This window comes from Episyrphus balteatus, chromosome 3 (genome assembly GCF_945859705.1).
Source record: "Episyrphus balteatus chromosome 3, idEpiBalt1.1, whole genome shotgun sequence".
NCBI lineage: Eukaryota > Metazoa > Arthropoda > Insecta > Diptera > Syrphidae > Episyrphus > Episyrphus balteatus.
This window is the reverse complement of record NC_079136.1, coordinates 13795413-13808677: the sequence shown is the minus strand read 5'-3', so window position 1 is coordinate 13808677 and position 13265 is coordinate 13795413. Positions and strand designations below refer to the sequence as shown.

Below are 13265 nucleotides of genomic sequence, written 5' to 3'. Positions count from 1 at the left end.
ATACTTAAATACCTACCTAAGTCATTTTGAATCTGATAATTTTCGGACTGGATTAAAAAAAATACATAGCATTCATAAGGATTTTTTAAGCGGTTCTAATACAATTTCATTGGCAAAGCCATTTAAAGGAAGTAATTTAATGGCTTTTATTTCTTGTGCTTCTACAATGGAATTTCATGTGGCCTTATTGAAATTTAAACGAAATGTTTACATTATTGCTTGTACAAATTTTTAAATTCCACTTGCACTAGGTTTCTATTAAGAGTTTAACGAAAGTTTAGCCTCGAAAGTTTTAATTTTCGATTCACAAACTATATACAAGACCTTTAGAGATAATAACTGCGAGAAATTAAAGATCCTAACCTAATGGAAGAAAAATTGTTAGTTGGGGAGTTTAGGACGCGTTTTGGACGCGTTTAGCACGCTTTTTAGACCCATTTTGGACGCATTTTTAATGCGTTTTTCACGCGTTTTTGACGCGTTTCGGACGAGTTTTAGACGCCTTTTGGACCCGTCTTGGACTCACTTATGATGCGTTGTAGCCGCGTTTTGAACGCTTTTTGAATTGAAATTTCTTTCTCTAGTAAAAAAAATCATACCTTCAACAATTTCTAATTGATTTTGATGAATAAAAACTTGTTTGATTCAGCATAGATAGAACAATAAAATTGTTTATAAAAAAATACAAAATGTAGCTTAGAACAATCTCCGAATTCTAAAAAAAGGGGAAAAAATGTTGTAATTTGAGATTCAGTCCATAAAATCGTTCTTGAGCAAAAAGAACAAGTACTCCTTTGTTTAGAAGTGTAAAAAATCTGAAAATGACTAATTAAAAAATCGTCGAAATGTGAAAACATTGAAAAACGGTTTTTTTGCCATAACTTGAAATTTTGAGGCTCTGTGAACAATTTAAAGTGACGAAATATGATGTACTCAGTAATACCTACAACCTATGCTAGGTAACTTCCAAAGTAATTAGCATGATTTTTATTTTGTAACACAGTGCTATGTATTATTGAAACACCTTTTAAAATTTCTCATGAATACTTCATTAAAATGTAAATCTAAATTATGGCCACCTAATATATTCTCATAGTGATTAATAATAAGTTATGTGAACTAAATCTGATATTGTTCAATATTGAAATTTTACCGCGATTTTTTGATTTTCTTTCGTAATTTTGTAAGTTATTTGAGTTGAGGTATTTAATGAAAATGAAAGGTCATAGGTCATACATTGTTTTTAATTTGGTTTAAGCCTGTACATATTTGTTTAAAGTATAGTGTAAAAAAATTACTTTATAAATTTGCATGCGATTGGTATTCACATAAAATGTTAGCCTCTAGCCCATTTACCACCACTGAAGAATTCGAAAACCATGGGTTCCTGAAGTGATTTGTTAGTCAAAAAACTTATGAGGCTTAGAATTCGTAAAAGGTCCTTCTTTTAAATTAAAATAAAATGCACGACTGGGTCGCACGAACTTGCTCTTAGAGTTAAATTTTTCAAAATTTTTTTTTAAATCCAAAAATTATTTTTTTTTGGTTTATATTTAAATTATATAAATGCTTCTTCACAAAAAGTTTCGTTGAAATCGAATAAGCAGTTTTGGAGATAATCGGATTTGAAAAAAACGATTCTATGGCAGGTACCGTTAATAATGATTTTCAAACAAATTTTTTTTCATTAAAAAATAGACCTTAGCTTAAAACTAACATTTGAATTTTTTAAACAAAATCGTTGGAGCCGTTTTCGAGATATTTCAATTTTACTAAACGGTCTATCCGTTTAGGCTGTAGCTTCGTTTACAGACAGACAGACTGACAGACTGACAGACTGAGAGACAGACAGACAGACGGACTTCCACTTACTTTTTTGGCATTCCCTACAATTTTTAAATGTTGGATAATTTTTTTAAATTTTAAATTCTTTAGTTTGTTCTAAATTAAAGGGCAATAAGAAAACGTATACACAGAGAAAAATATGACTTAGGGGTGTAGGTTTATAAAAGTTTATTATTTGACTAGTTTTATTTTAGTAATGAAATTTCGAAGTACAGTTTTAGTTTTGTAGAAACATTATTGGATATGTTATCCCAAAGAGCGCCATTACGAAAGTGAGTAAATATTGCTGATAAATAGACATTAAATATATTCCTTTTTTCTTAAGTGTTTAATTAAAAGAATGAAATAATATTCTTGTTCCTTGTTGAACAGCTATTTCCTACTTCTACAAACGAACACACATCATTTGATTCACGCGACTAGTACATAGTTAACCTACATAATGTAGTATTTTCTTTAAACAACTCTATATGGCCTTAAGCCCAAACAAAGATACAACTCAATGTTATTTATAATTGCATTTTAATAAAAAAATCTAGTAAATTAAAAAACTTGGCATAAGCTCAATATTATTAAGCTAGTCGAAAAATCAATAAAGAGCAAGTAAAATAAAGAAATATTATGACAACAAGATTATGTGTGTTCAGAAAACTCAACCAAACAGCATTCACGTGCTACTTGAATTAAGTTAAATATTTAAATAACTGCATCTACGTGCTTTTCAATCATATTTTACACAATAATAAAATACATAGGTGTAACACCAGCTCATATTCTAATATATTAATAAATTCTGCACAAATTGCCAAGACTGTTTTTTTTTTTTTTATTTAAATGAAAATTATTTAAATTTTAGCGTCATATTGCCATAGTGATACTTAAGCTCGTGTTAAAATAATTATATTTTATGCACTTTACACTATGCTCACTTTTGCAAGTGTTTTAATAGATTTAAAATTTTAATTTATGAAGCGTTTTTCTTAATAAGTATTTTCAAAACAATTGATACATAAATTCTTTTAATAATAACTATTTACACCTTTTATTCAATTTTATACTAGTTTAGATAGACTTCAAAAATATGAAGCTATTGGAAAAAACAGAACATCATAAATCACCTTAAATGTTTACAACCGATCGTAATTTTGTAAGTTATTTGAGTTGAGGTATTTAATGAAAATGAAAGGTCATAGGTCATACATTGTTTTTAATTTGGTTTAAGCCTGTACATATTTGTTTAAAGTATAGTGTAAAAAAATTACTTTATAAATTTGCATGCGATTGGTATTCACATAAAATGTTAGCCTCTAGCCCATTTACCACCACTGAAGAATTCGAAAACCATGGGTTCCTGAAGTGATTTGTTAGTCAAAAAACTTATGAGGCTTAGAATTCGTAAAAGGTCCTTCTTTTAAATTAAAATAAAATGCACGACTGGGTCGCACGAACTTGCTCTTAGAGTTAAATTTTTCAAAATTTTTTTTTAAATCCAAAAATTATTTTTTTTTGGTTTATATTTAAATTATATAAATGCTTCTTCACAAAAAGTTTCGTTGAAATCGAATAAGCAGTTTTGGAGATAATCGGATTTGAAAAAAAACGATTCTATGGCAGGTACCGTTAATAATGATTTTCAAACAAATTTTTTTTCATTAAAAAATAGACCTTAGCTTAAAACTAACATTTGAATTTTTTAAACAAAATCGTTGGAGCCGTTTTCGAGATATTTCAATTTTACTAAACGGTCTATCCGTTTAGGCTGTAGCTTCGTTTACAGACAGACAGACTGACAGACTGAGAGACAGACAGACAGACGGACTTCCACTTACTTTTTTGGCATTCCCTACAATTTTTAAATGTTGGATAATTTTTTTAAATTTTAAATTCTTTAGTTTGTTCTAAATTAAAGGGCAATAAGAAAACGTATACACAGAGAAAAATATGACCCGCTAAAAACTAACAGATTGCCATATTGTTTTACCGTCCATACATTTCATAAGGAAATCTTATTAAAATCAACGATTAATAAGGTTTTTTTAAGGAGATTTCTTATTATTTTTATAGAGAAAATCTTATTAAAATTTGACTGAATAGTTGATTTTTTTTGCAACTTAGCACTAGAACAAAAATCGCGATCAATATTTTCATGGCAGGTTGGTTCAGGTGGTAAGGTGGGCGACTAATGATTTGAAGTCTCCAGTTCGATTCCCAGCCTGGTCATCGTTTTTTTTATTTTTTTGCAGATTTTAAAACAATAAGGAAAACCCGATTGTTTTAATAAGGTTTCCTTCTTGGATGAAAACCATAGAGAAATCTTATTGTTTTTGTTCTAATTTATGTGGTCTATTTTTCTCTGTCTAGACAGACTAAATAACCGGTAGTTCGGGGCCTCGTATAGCCCTAAACTGTTTATGTAGACACGTTTTGAGACAATGATACCGATAAATTGCTGGAAAAGTGACGATTTTTGATTAAATAAATTTCGATGTTCACTTATTTCTTCCCCCTCTGAGTCTTCGATTGTGGTTTTATAATTATTTATTTGAGTAAAAATCTAGTTTTGAACACTACGCTTTCTGCATGAAAAAACGAAACAACCACGTATTAAGAAGCCAGATTCTCAACATAGGGACCATTTTTGACCCTAGTAAAAAGCAGGGTTCTAAAAATATCAATTAAAACAATGCATTTAAAATTAATAAATAAATATTTATTGCAAGTGTTCAACCACACATTAAAATGAATTTAAATACAAATTAAAACATATTGTATAATTTTATAAAAGAAATGAATTTACTAAACACTGAATTAAAAGATTAAATAATTTATTAAAAATCTTGTTTTTCATTTTTTTTTAAGATCACATATTACATATCACATTTTAAATTCTTAATCTAACTTAATTCTAAACTTAAAATTAATAAAAATTCTTAATATTCAGCTTCAATCCTGAAAAAGAAAAAAAAATTTTATTATATGTTGCAAAGGTAAAATATCATCAATTTACCCTATTTTATAAATGCAATGTAAATAAAAAAAATTGCAAATTTATGTCCATTGGAGCACCAGCAAAATCCAATTGCCTAATAAGGGAGTTGGAACCTGCAAATGAAAGAAAAATTAGATTAAATTGCTTTAGTTTCATATTTGTAAACTATTAGCACTAAATTACAAACAAAAAACAACACATAAATCACAAAATTAACAATTTACATTGAAGTTGCAATTTGCAACCCTTATATTAAAACACACAACGTCACAAGTTTATTTTTTTGTATTAAATATACATAAACAATTAAAATAAACAAATATAATCACTTCAATGACTAAACGAAAATGTTTAATTGTATATAAACAATTAAATAAACAAATTTACAACAAAAAGGTTTATCAAAACATAACCTACAAAGTACACATATTATTTTTACTAAAATTTCACTTATAAATTTATGTCCCCGAACAAATACACATTAAATTTAACTAATTTAACAATCTTTTAATATTTTTACAATAAAAAATTAAACAAAACACAAATATTTCACGAATAAAATAAACAAATAAAGTTAAACGTCACTTGTAAACATGCGCGAATAAACAAAGTTGTTTTGACGATACAACTTTATAAACCGAGATTAAAAAACTTATTCACAATACAAATATTTAGTTGGGGAACAATAATTTTGTAATGAATTATAAAAAATGTTAATAATTTATTAATAATTTAATATTTTATAATTCCTAATAGATCCAATAAGTGAAAAAGAGACAAACATATATACCGACAACAACAAACAATCATATGAAAGCTAAGTAGCTGGAAGAAAAATGCTGCCAAGGTTCATTATTTTCAACAAATTTCTACAAATTTGAATGGCAGCACCAAAGCTCGAATTAGAATATAAAAGGGCGACAATTTTCTGGAGAAACTCACTTTTTCCCGACATTCCAAGCGAGAAGGATCTATCAAAAATTGTAAGTTGTAAATCAAATTGAAATTGTTTTACGAATATATACGTAAAACAAATATAATTTGATATAATTTTTTAACATTAACATTTAATACTAAATAGTAAAGAAAAGGTGGAATTCGAAGTTGAAATCGATCGATGACAATATACGTCGTTCGAATATAATCTCGAAAAACCCTTTTTTAATTGTGATCGTTAGTAATTAATTAACATAAAGTAGTATTTATAATTAAAAATTCGATTGGAAAGTGTTCGATGACAATATACGTCAAGCACAAATCTTTCGAAAATAGTTATTTATATTAAATTTAATTAATTAAGCATTATCCAATAATTGTTAAGAAATTAAACGGATAATAAAACTTACATTTATTAATAAAATTATCACTGCTTCCGACTTCTTATTTTTATGAATTTTTGAACCTACGTCGAATACGTACAGTCGTAAGTATCAACGTTGGTCAAAAAACATTGGTGGTTCCATCCAGGAACGGTGATAAATATTAATAATTTGTTAGTTTATTAAAACCGAATATTCTTCTTTTTTTTATTATTTTTTTTTTGTTCACTTTGTTTTTTTTTCTGTGCTAATCACAGCAAAAAAAAATCAATTACACGACCGGGTCACAAATTAATCGCATTTATATCCATTCAATCATGAATGATCTTGACAAGCTATTAGTCAACCAACTCGTTTTGAAAACGAAGATTGAAAAAACAATCGAAAATGGCAAAAAAACCAGATTGGAAAAACGAACGGCTGGTTTTTACAAACAAAAAATGATCGATATGCGTGAGTTTTGGCATGAATTCGTTAAACAAGATCGACAAATAAATGAAGCCATCATCATATCAAAGGCTGAGTGTGAGAATGCCTATATAAAAAAGCAACAATTCGATGAAATCGAAGTCAAATACGATGAGTATATGGGCGAGCTTGAAGATGGTATCAATAGAACAGCTACAGATACCAACCCAAATTCAACGGTTTTAGCAGAACCTCAGTTCAAATATACTCAATTGCCAAAAATTACATTGCCAAAATTCGATGGTGATTATAATTCATGGAGATCATTTTCCGATTTATTCACATCATTAATTCATGATAACAACCAGCTGCAACCGGTACAAAAACTCCATTATTTAAAGGGATGTCTAAGTGGTGATGCGGAAAAATTATTAAAACATACTCCCATCACTAATCAAGATTATGAACCGGCTTGGAGTAAATTAAAAAAGCGATATGAAAATACTAGAACTTTAGCAAATTTTCACCTCAAGACCCTAGTCAACCAAATCAAAATTACTGCTGAATCGGGAAAGAGCCTAAAAATGTTAGTCGATACAACCGAAGAGTGCTTACAGCAGCTCAAGGCGTTGAAAATAGACACCAGTCAATGGGATGCATTGTTAATATTTTTAATAGTTCAAAAATTACCATTTATGACATTGCGCCTCTGGGAAGAGGAATTGGGAGATAACCAAGAACTTCCAAAATACTCAACATTTTTAGCATTTTTAAACAAAAGGATTCGAGTATTGGAATCCATCGGTAATACCATTGGTGCAAAACCAAGTACCGCCAACATAAAAAGGGAAAACATTCAAACCTATCACACCGTCGTTAATTCTCATTGCCCCGCCTGCAATGAAAAACATTACGTTGGGACCTGTAAAACTTATTTAAATATGGATGTACCTACACGCAAAAAAATAATTAAAGCATCGAATAGATGCCTTAACTGTTTTTCAAACAAACATTCGCACGCAAAGTGTCGAAATAAGTTTAAATGCAAACAATGTCATCAATCACATCACACTACACTTCATTTCGATGAGTCTTCATCAAAGGATTCAAATACTGAAAGGGTTAACAGTAATGATGCTGAAAGGACAAACACTTTCCTGTCAATGGAAAATTGTAATGCTCTATTGCCAACGGCGTTGGCAACAGCATGTGACCGCAATGGTCGTTCAACAATATTGCGATGCCTGATAGATACAGGATCGCAAACCTCATTCATCACAGAAAAAGCCTGTCAGAGGATGCAAATACGTGGAACACCCACATCAATACAAATTCACGGTCTAAGCAAAAACCAAACTGCATGTTCCAAACAAAGGGTGCAGTTAAGACTTAAATCTACTAAAAACAACCATACGGCGGTAGAAGTGAAAATGTTCGTATTAGAAACTATCACTGACCTACTGCCAGCTAAAGAAACATCAAGTCAAGTCTTAAAACATTTCAAAAATCTTGAACTAGCGGATCCAACATTCTGGAAACCTAATCCAGTCGACATTTTACTTGGAGCTGATGTATATGGCCATATTATTCGCGAAGGCATACGCTACGCTCCAGGTAGATCCGTAGTCGCCATCAACACTATATTTGGATGGATAATATTAGGAAATAATTTTATCTCACCTAACGTTTCAGTAAAGACATTCATCGCAACTACAAACCCCATCAACGAACTCGGATTTCTACTTCAGAAATTCTGGGAGATGGAAGAAGTGCAAACCTTCAACACACAAACTCCAGAAGATCAAAAATGTGAGGAGTTATATAAAGCCAACTATGAACGGCTGCCAAATAATCAATATATGGTAAAATTACCATTCACAGATCCAAATGGACCAAGTCTAGGTTCCTCAAGGGAACTCGCGCTGAGGCGTTATGAATATTTACAAAGGAAACTATCCAAGAACGCACAACTTAAACGCGAGTATGAAGCCTGTTTGGATGAATATATAACCATGGGTCACATGGAAGAATGTGAACCACCCAAACCAAATGAACCACATTATTACATACCACATCATGCGGTTTTTAAACAAAGCACCACTACCAAACTACGGGTAGTTTTCGACGCATCTGCTAAAACTACAAATGGTAAATCACTGAACGAGCAATTATTGATCGGTCCAACCATACAACCGAAGTTATTCTCTACTGTTCTCAATTGGAGAAAACATAAGGTAGTGATCACAGCAGACGTTGAAAAAATGTATCGAATGATTTGGATGCACCCAGAACATCGCACGTTTCAGCGCATCCTATGGAGAGATCCAGAAACAAAAATGCTTAAAGATTATCAACTTAAGACCGTCACCTTTGGCGTGTCCCCTGCACAATTTTTATCCGTTCGCACAGTACAACAAGCAGCACTAGATGAACAAGAAACATATCCATTAGCAGTGAAGGCAACATCATCAGAATTTTACGTTGATGATTTACTGAGTGGAGCAGAAACCATCGATGAATGCCTGGAATTACAAAGGCAGTTACGAGATATGCTTAGTAAGAGTGGATTTAAACTCCGAAGGTGGGCAAGTAACCGAGTAGAAGTCATATCACACTTACCAACAGAAGATAAGGAGCTACAAGGTTCACTCGAACTACAAGAAACGGAATCTGTAAAAACTCTGGGAATTCGATGGTATCCTGCAGAAGACTACTTCACTTTTAATGTTCAAGGTTTATCAGATACGCAGGCCAAAACCAAACGTATCATACTCTCGGAAATAGCATCATTGTACGATCCAGTTGGATGGATCTCGCCTATCATCATAACAGCCAAAATACTTATTCAAACCCTTTGGATCGGCGGTTACTCTTGGGATAGCAAGGTTTCTCAAGATATCACACAACAATGGTACGATTTTAAAGAGGATTTAAAAAATCTGAATAAACTAAAGATTCCGCGATGGATTGGTATATCGAAAACCAACCAAACAAACCAAATTCACGGATTTTGTGATGCTTCTATTAAAGCATATGCCGCAGTTCTATATATTCGAACCCAAGATGAAAATGGAAACATCAAGGTAAATTTATTAACTGCAAAATCCAAGGTTGCTCCAGTAAAACCAATAACTTTACCTCGTTTGGAATTAAACGGCGCATTGTTGCTAGCCAAACTTATAAAAGCTACGATTCAAGACATGCAACTTGAAACCTTTCCTGTATTTCTATGGACGGATGCTACTATTGTTTTACAATGGATTCGAGAGCATCCATCGAAATGGAAAACTTACGTTGCAAACAGAGTTGCAGAAATTCAAGATGTGACACCTACTGAATATTGGCATCATGTTCCCACAAAGGATAATCCAGCTGATTTAGCTTCGCGGGGAATAACAACTAGGCAAATCCTTGATTGTGATCTATGGTGGCATGGACCTGAATGGCTTAGCCAAAATCAAACCCAATGGCCAAGAAATCCAATTCAACTCGAAGGAACAACCTTAGAAGCCAAGGCACCATCTATAAACACATTACTTTCAACGTATTCAAGCGACTGGTTGCCAAAGTATTCATCATACACTAAACTTGTCAGAGTAATAGCTACGGTATTGCGATTCGTCGAAAATTGTCGCGACCGTGAAAATAAACGAACAAGTCCGTTATCCGTTAAGGAATTGAATGAATCAAGCACGCTGATCTTAAAAATGGTACAAATCTCAGCCTTTAAATCTGAGTTAGATATATTCAAGGCAGAAAAACCTCTATCCAAGAAAAGTCAGCTTATAACGCTTAGCCCATTCTTAGATGGAAATGGTTTGATCCGAGTTAGAGGTAGACTGGAAAACGCAGATGTTCCATATGATATGAAACACCCCATCATTTTACCACGAGATCATCACGTCTGTAACTTGATTATTGATAAGGCCCATAAGGAAACATTGCATGGAGGCACTTCATTGGTTCTTAACACTCTTCGCAATAATTTTTGGATCCTCGATGGAAAACGAGTCGTAACACGGGAAATTCATAAATGCGTTATATGTGCAAAACATCGAGCAGCAACAACGCAACAACTAATGGGAGCTTTGCCGGCACCTAGAGTTAACCTCACAAGACCCTTTACACATGTGGGTATTGATTACGCTGGACCCATACAACTTAAAATGTCCACTCACAGAAACGCAAAACATTACAAAGGATATTTTTGTATCTTCGTATGCATGGCAACCAAAGCTATACATATAGAGGTCGTATCAGATTTGACCTCAATGGCTTTCATAGCAGCTTTAAAAAGGTTCGTGTCTCGACGAGGATTATGCTCGGACATATATTCAGATTGCGGAACGAACTTTAAAGGTGGAAAGGTGAAATTGGATCGCGATCTAGAACAAGCCATCAAGGAAGCAGCTCCAAACATAGCAAATTATTTGTCAACCTTAAACATTAACTGGCATTTCAACCCACCTGCCGCTCCACATCACGGAGGATTATGGGAAGCAGGTGTAAAATCCATCAAATATCATTTACGTCGTGTGCTAGGCACAACGGTTTGCACATTTGAAGAACTCGCGACATTGCTTGCTCAAATTGAAGCATGTCTAAACTCAAGACCCTTATGTGCATTGAGAAATGATATTGATGATCTGGCGGTTCTAACCCCAGGTCACTTCCTCATCGGTCAGGCTTTAAATGCAATCCCTGAACCTGACCTAACAGCATCAAACTCTTCGTTCAACCAAAGATGGAAACATGTCCAACAAATGAATCAACATTTTTGGAAAAGATGGTCAACGGAATATTTAAACCGTCTCCAACAACGCCCTAAATGGCTAACCAACGAACAAAGCCTTAAGGTTGGAGATGTTGTCCTAATAAAGGATGAAAACACTCCACCGACTGCTTGGCCTTTAGGGATAATACAAATGATTCATCCTGGAAAGGATGGATTGGTACGAGTTGTAACGGTTCGAACAAGATTTAGTACTTGTCAAAGACCCATTGTAAAAATTTGTCGTTTGCCGATCGACCAAGTCGAAACTATTACGACAACATGAAACCAATTTATACTAATACTTTGTCCATGTGTTGTTTGTAGTAGTTACATGTCGTGTCGTACTTATAAAACTTTCATACAAATTTCTACAGATAAATATTCTTACAGTTTAATATGCAATCCAACTGGGACGATATGGATTATATCACCATTCTTGAGGATATAAGGTTTTCACCACCTACCATTTCAACCCCATTGGTAGAATTGATACAGGAAAACCTAAGGTGGTCGGCTGAAGTGGAGAATGAATCCGAATTAAGGTGGTCGGCTGAAGTGGAGAATGAATCCGAATTTATTCAAAATAATGAAGGCTTTACCGAACCCCAAATACAAATTCATAGAAACGAAGGCATACCGATTCCGGTTACTATTAATGGGTCGACGATACATTCCCTCGATAGATTACGCCCATCCTCCACTATCCAAGAAATAAAAATGAGGATAGATAATGATTACCAGAAGTTTATAACCCGCGAAGGGGAAGAACTCTTCATTAACAGGGATACTCTTAGTAGGATTGATTTTGAAAGGATCCGAAATAGTAAGAGGAAGCAATTTTCGGTAAACCTACCTGACAGGTACCAAGTTAAGGTAAACGTAAACAAGGCTGGAAAGGTTGTCTTTCATCACCACCATCGCCGTGGGATAGAAAAAATAAAGGCCAGAATACTTGAACGTAACCGTTCAACGGGGGGAGTATGTTCAACCACACATTAAAATGAATTTAAATACAAATTAAAACATATTGTATAATTTTATAAAAGAAATGAATTTACTAAACACTGAATTAAAAGATTAAATAATTTATTAAAAATCTTGTTTTTCATTTTTTTTTAAGATCACATATTACATATCACATTTTAAATTCTTAATCTAACTTAATTCTAAACTTAAAATTAATAAAAATTCTTAATATTCAGCTTCAATCCTGAAAAAGAAAAAAAAATTTTATTATATGTTGCAAAGGTAAAATATCATCAATTTACCCTATTTTATAAATGCAATGTAAATAAAAAAAATTGCAAATTTATGTCCATTGGAGCACCAGCAAAATCCAATTGCCTAATAAGGGAGTTGGAACCTGCAAATGAAAGAAAAATTAGATTAAATTGCTTTAGTTTCATATTTGTAAACTATTAGCACTAAATTACAAACAAAAAACAACACATAAATCACAAAATTAACAATTTACATTGAAGTTGCAATTTGCAACCCTTATATTAAAACACACAACGTCACAAGTTTATTTTTTTGTATTAAATATACATAAACAATTAAAATAAACAAATATAATCACTTCAATGACTAAACGAAAATGTTTAATTGTATATAAACAATTAAATAAACAAATTTACAACAAAAAGGTTTATCAAAACATAACCTACAAAGTACACATATTATTTTTACTAAAATTTCACTTATAAATTTATGTCCCCGAACAAATACACATTAAATTTAACTAATTTAACAATCTTTTAATATTTTTACAATAAAAAATTAAACAAAACACAAATATTTCACGAATAAAATAAACAAATAAAGTTAAACGTCACTTGTAAACATGCGCGAATAAACAAAGTTGTTTTGACGATACAACTTTATAAACCGAGATTAAAAAACTTATTCACAATACAAATATTTAGTTGGG

General features: G+C 32.0%; 1 protein-coding gene across 1 annotated transcript; it reads left to right on the top strand.

The window, feature by feature from the left end:
* Positions 1-6593: 6593 nt before the first annotated feature.
* On the top strand, positions 6594-11618 carry LOC129913509 (uncharacterized). The gene has a single exon (XM_055992235.1). The coding sequence runs from the start codon at positions 6594-6596 to the stop codon at positions 11616-11618; it is 5025 nt and encodes a 1674-aa protein (XP_055848210.1).
* The last annotated feature ends 1647 nt before the right edge of the window (positions 11619-13265 follow it).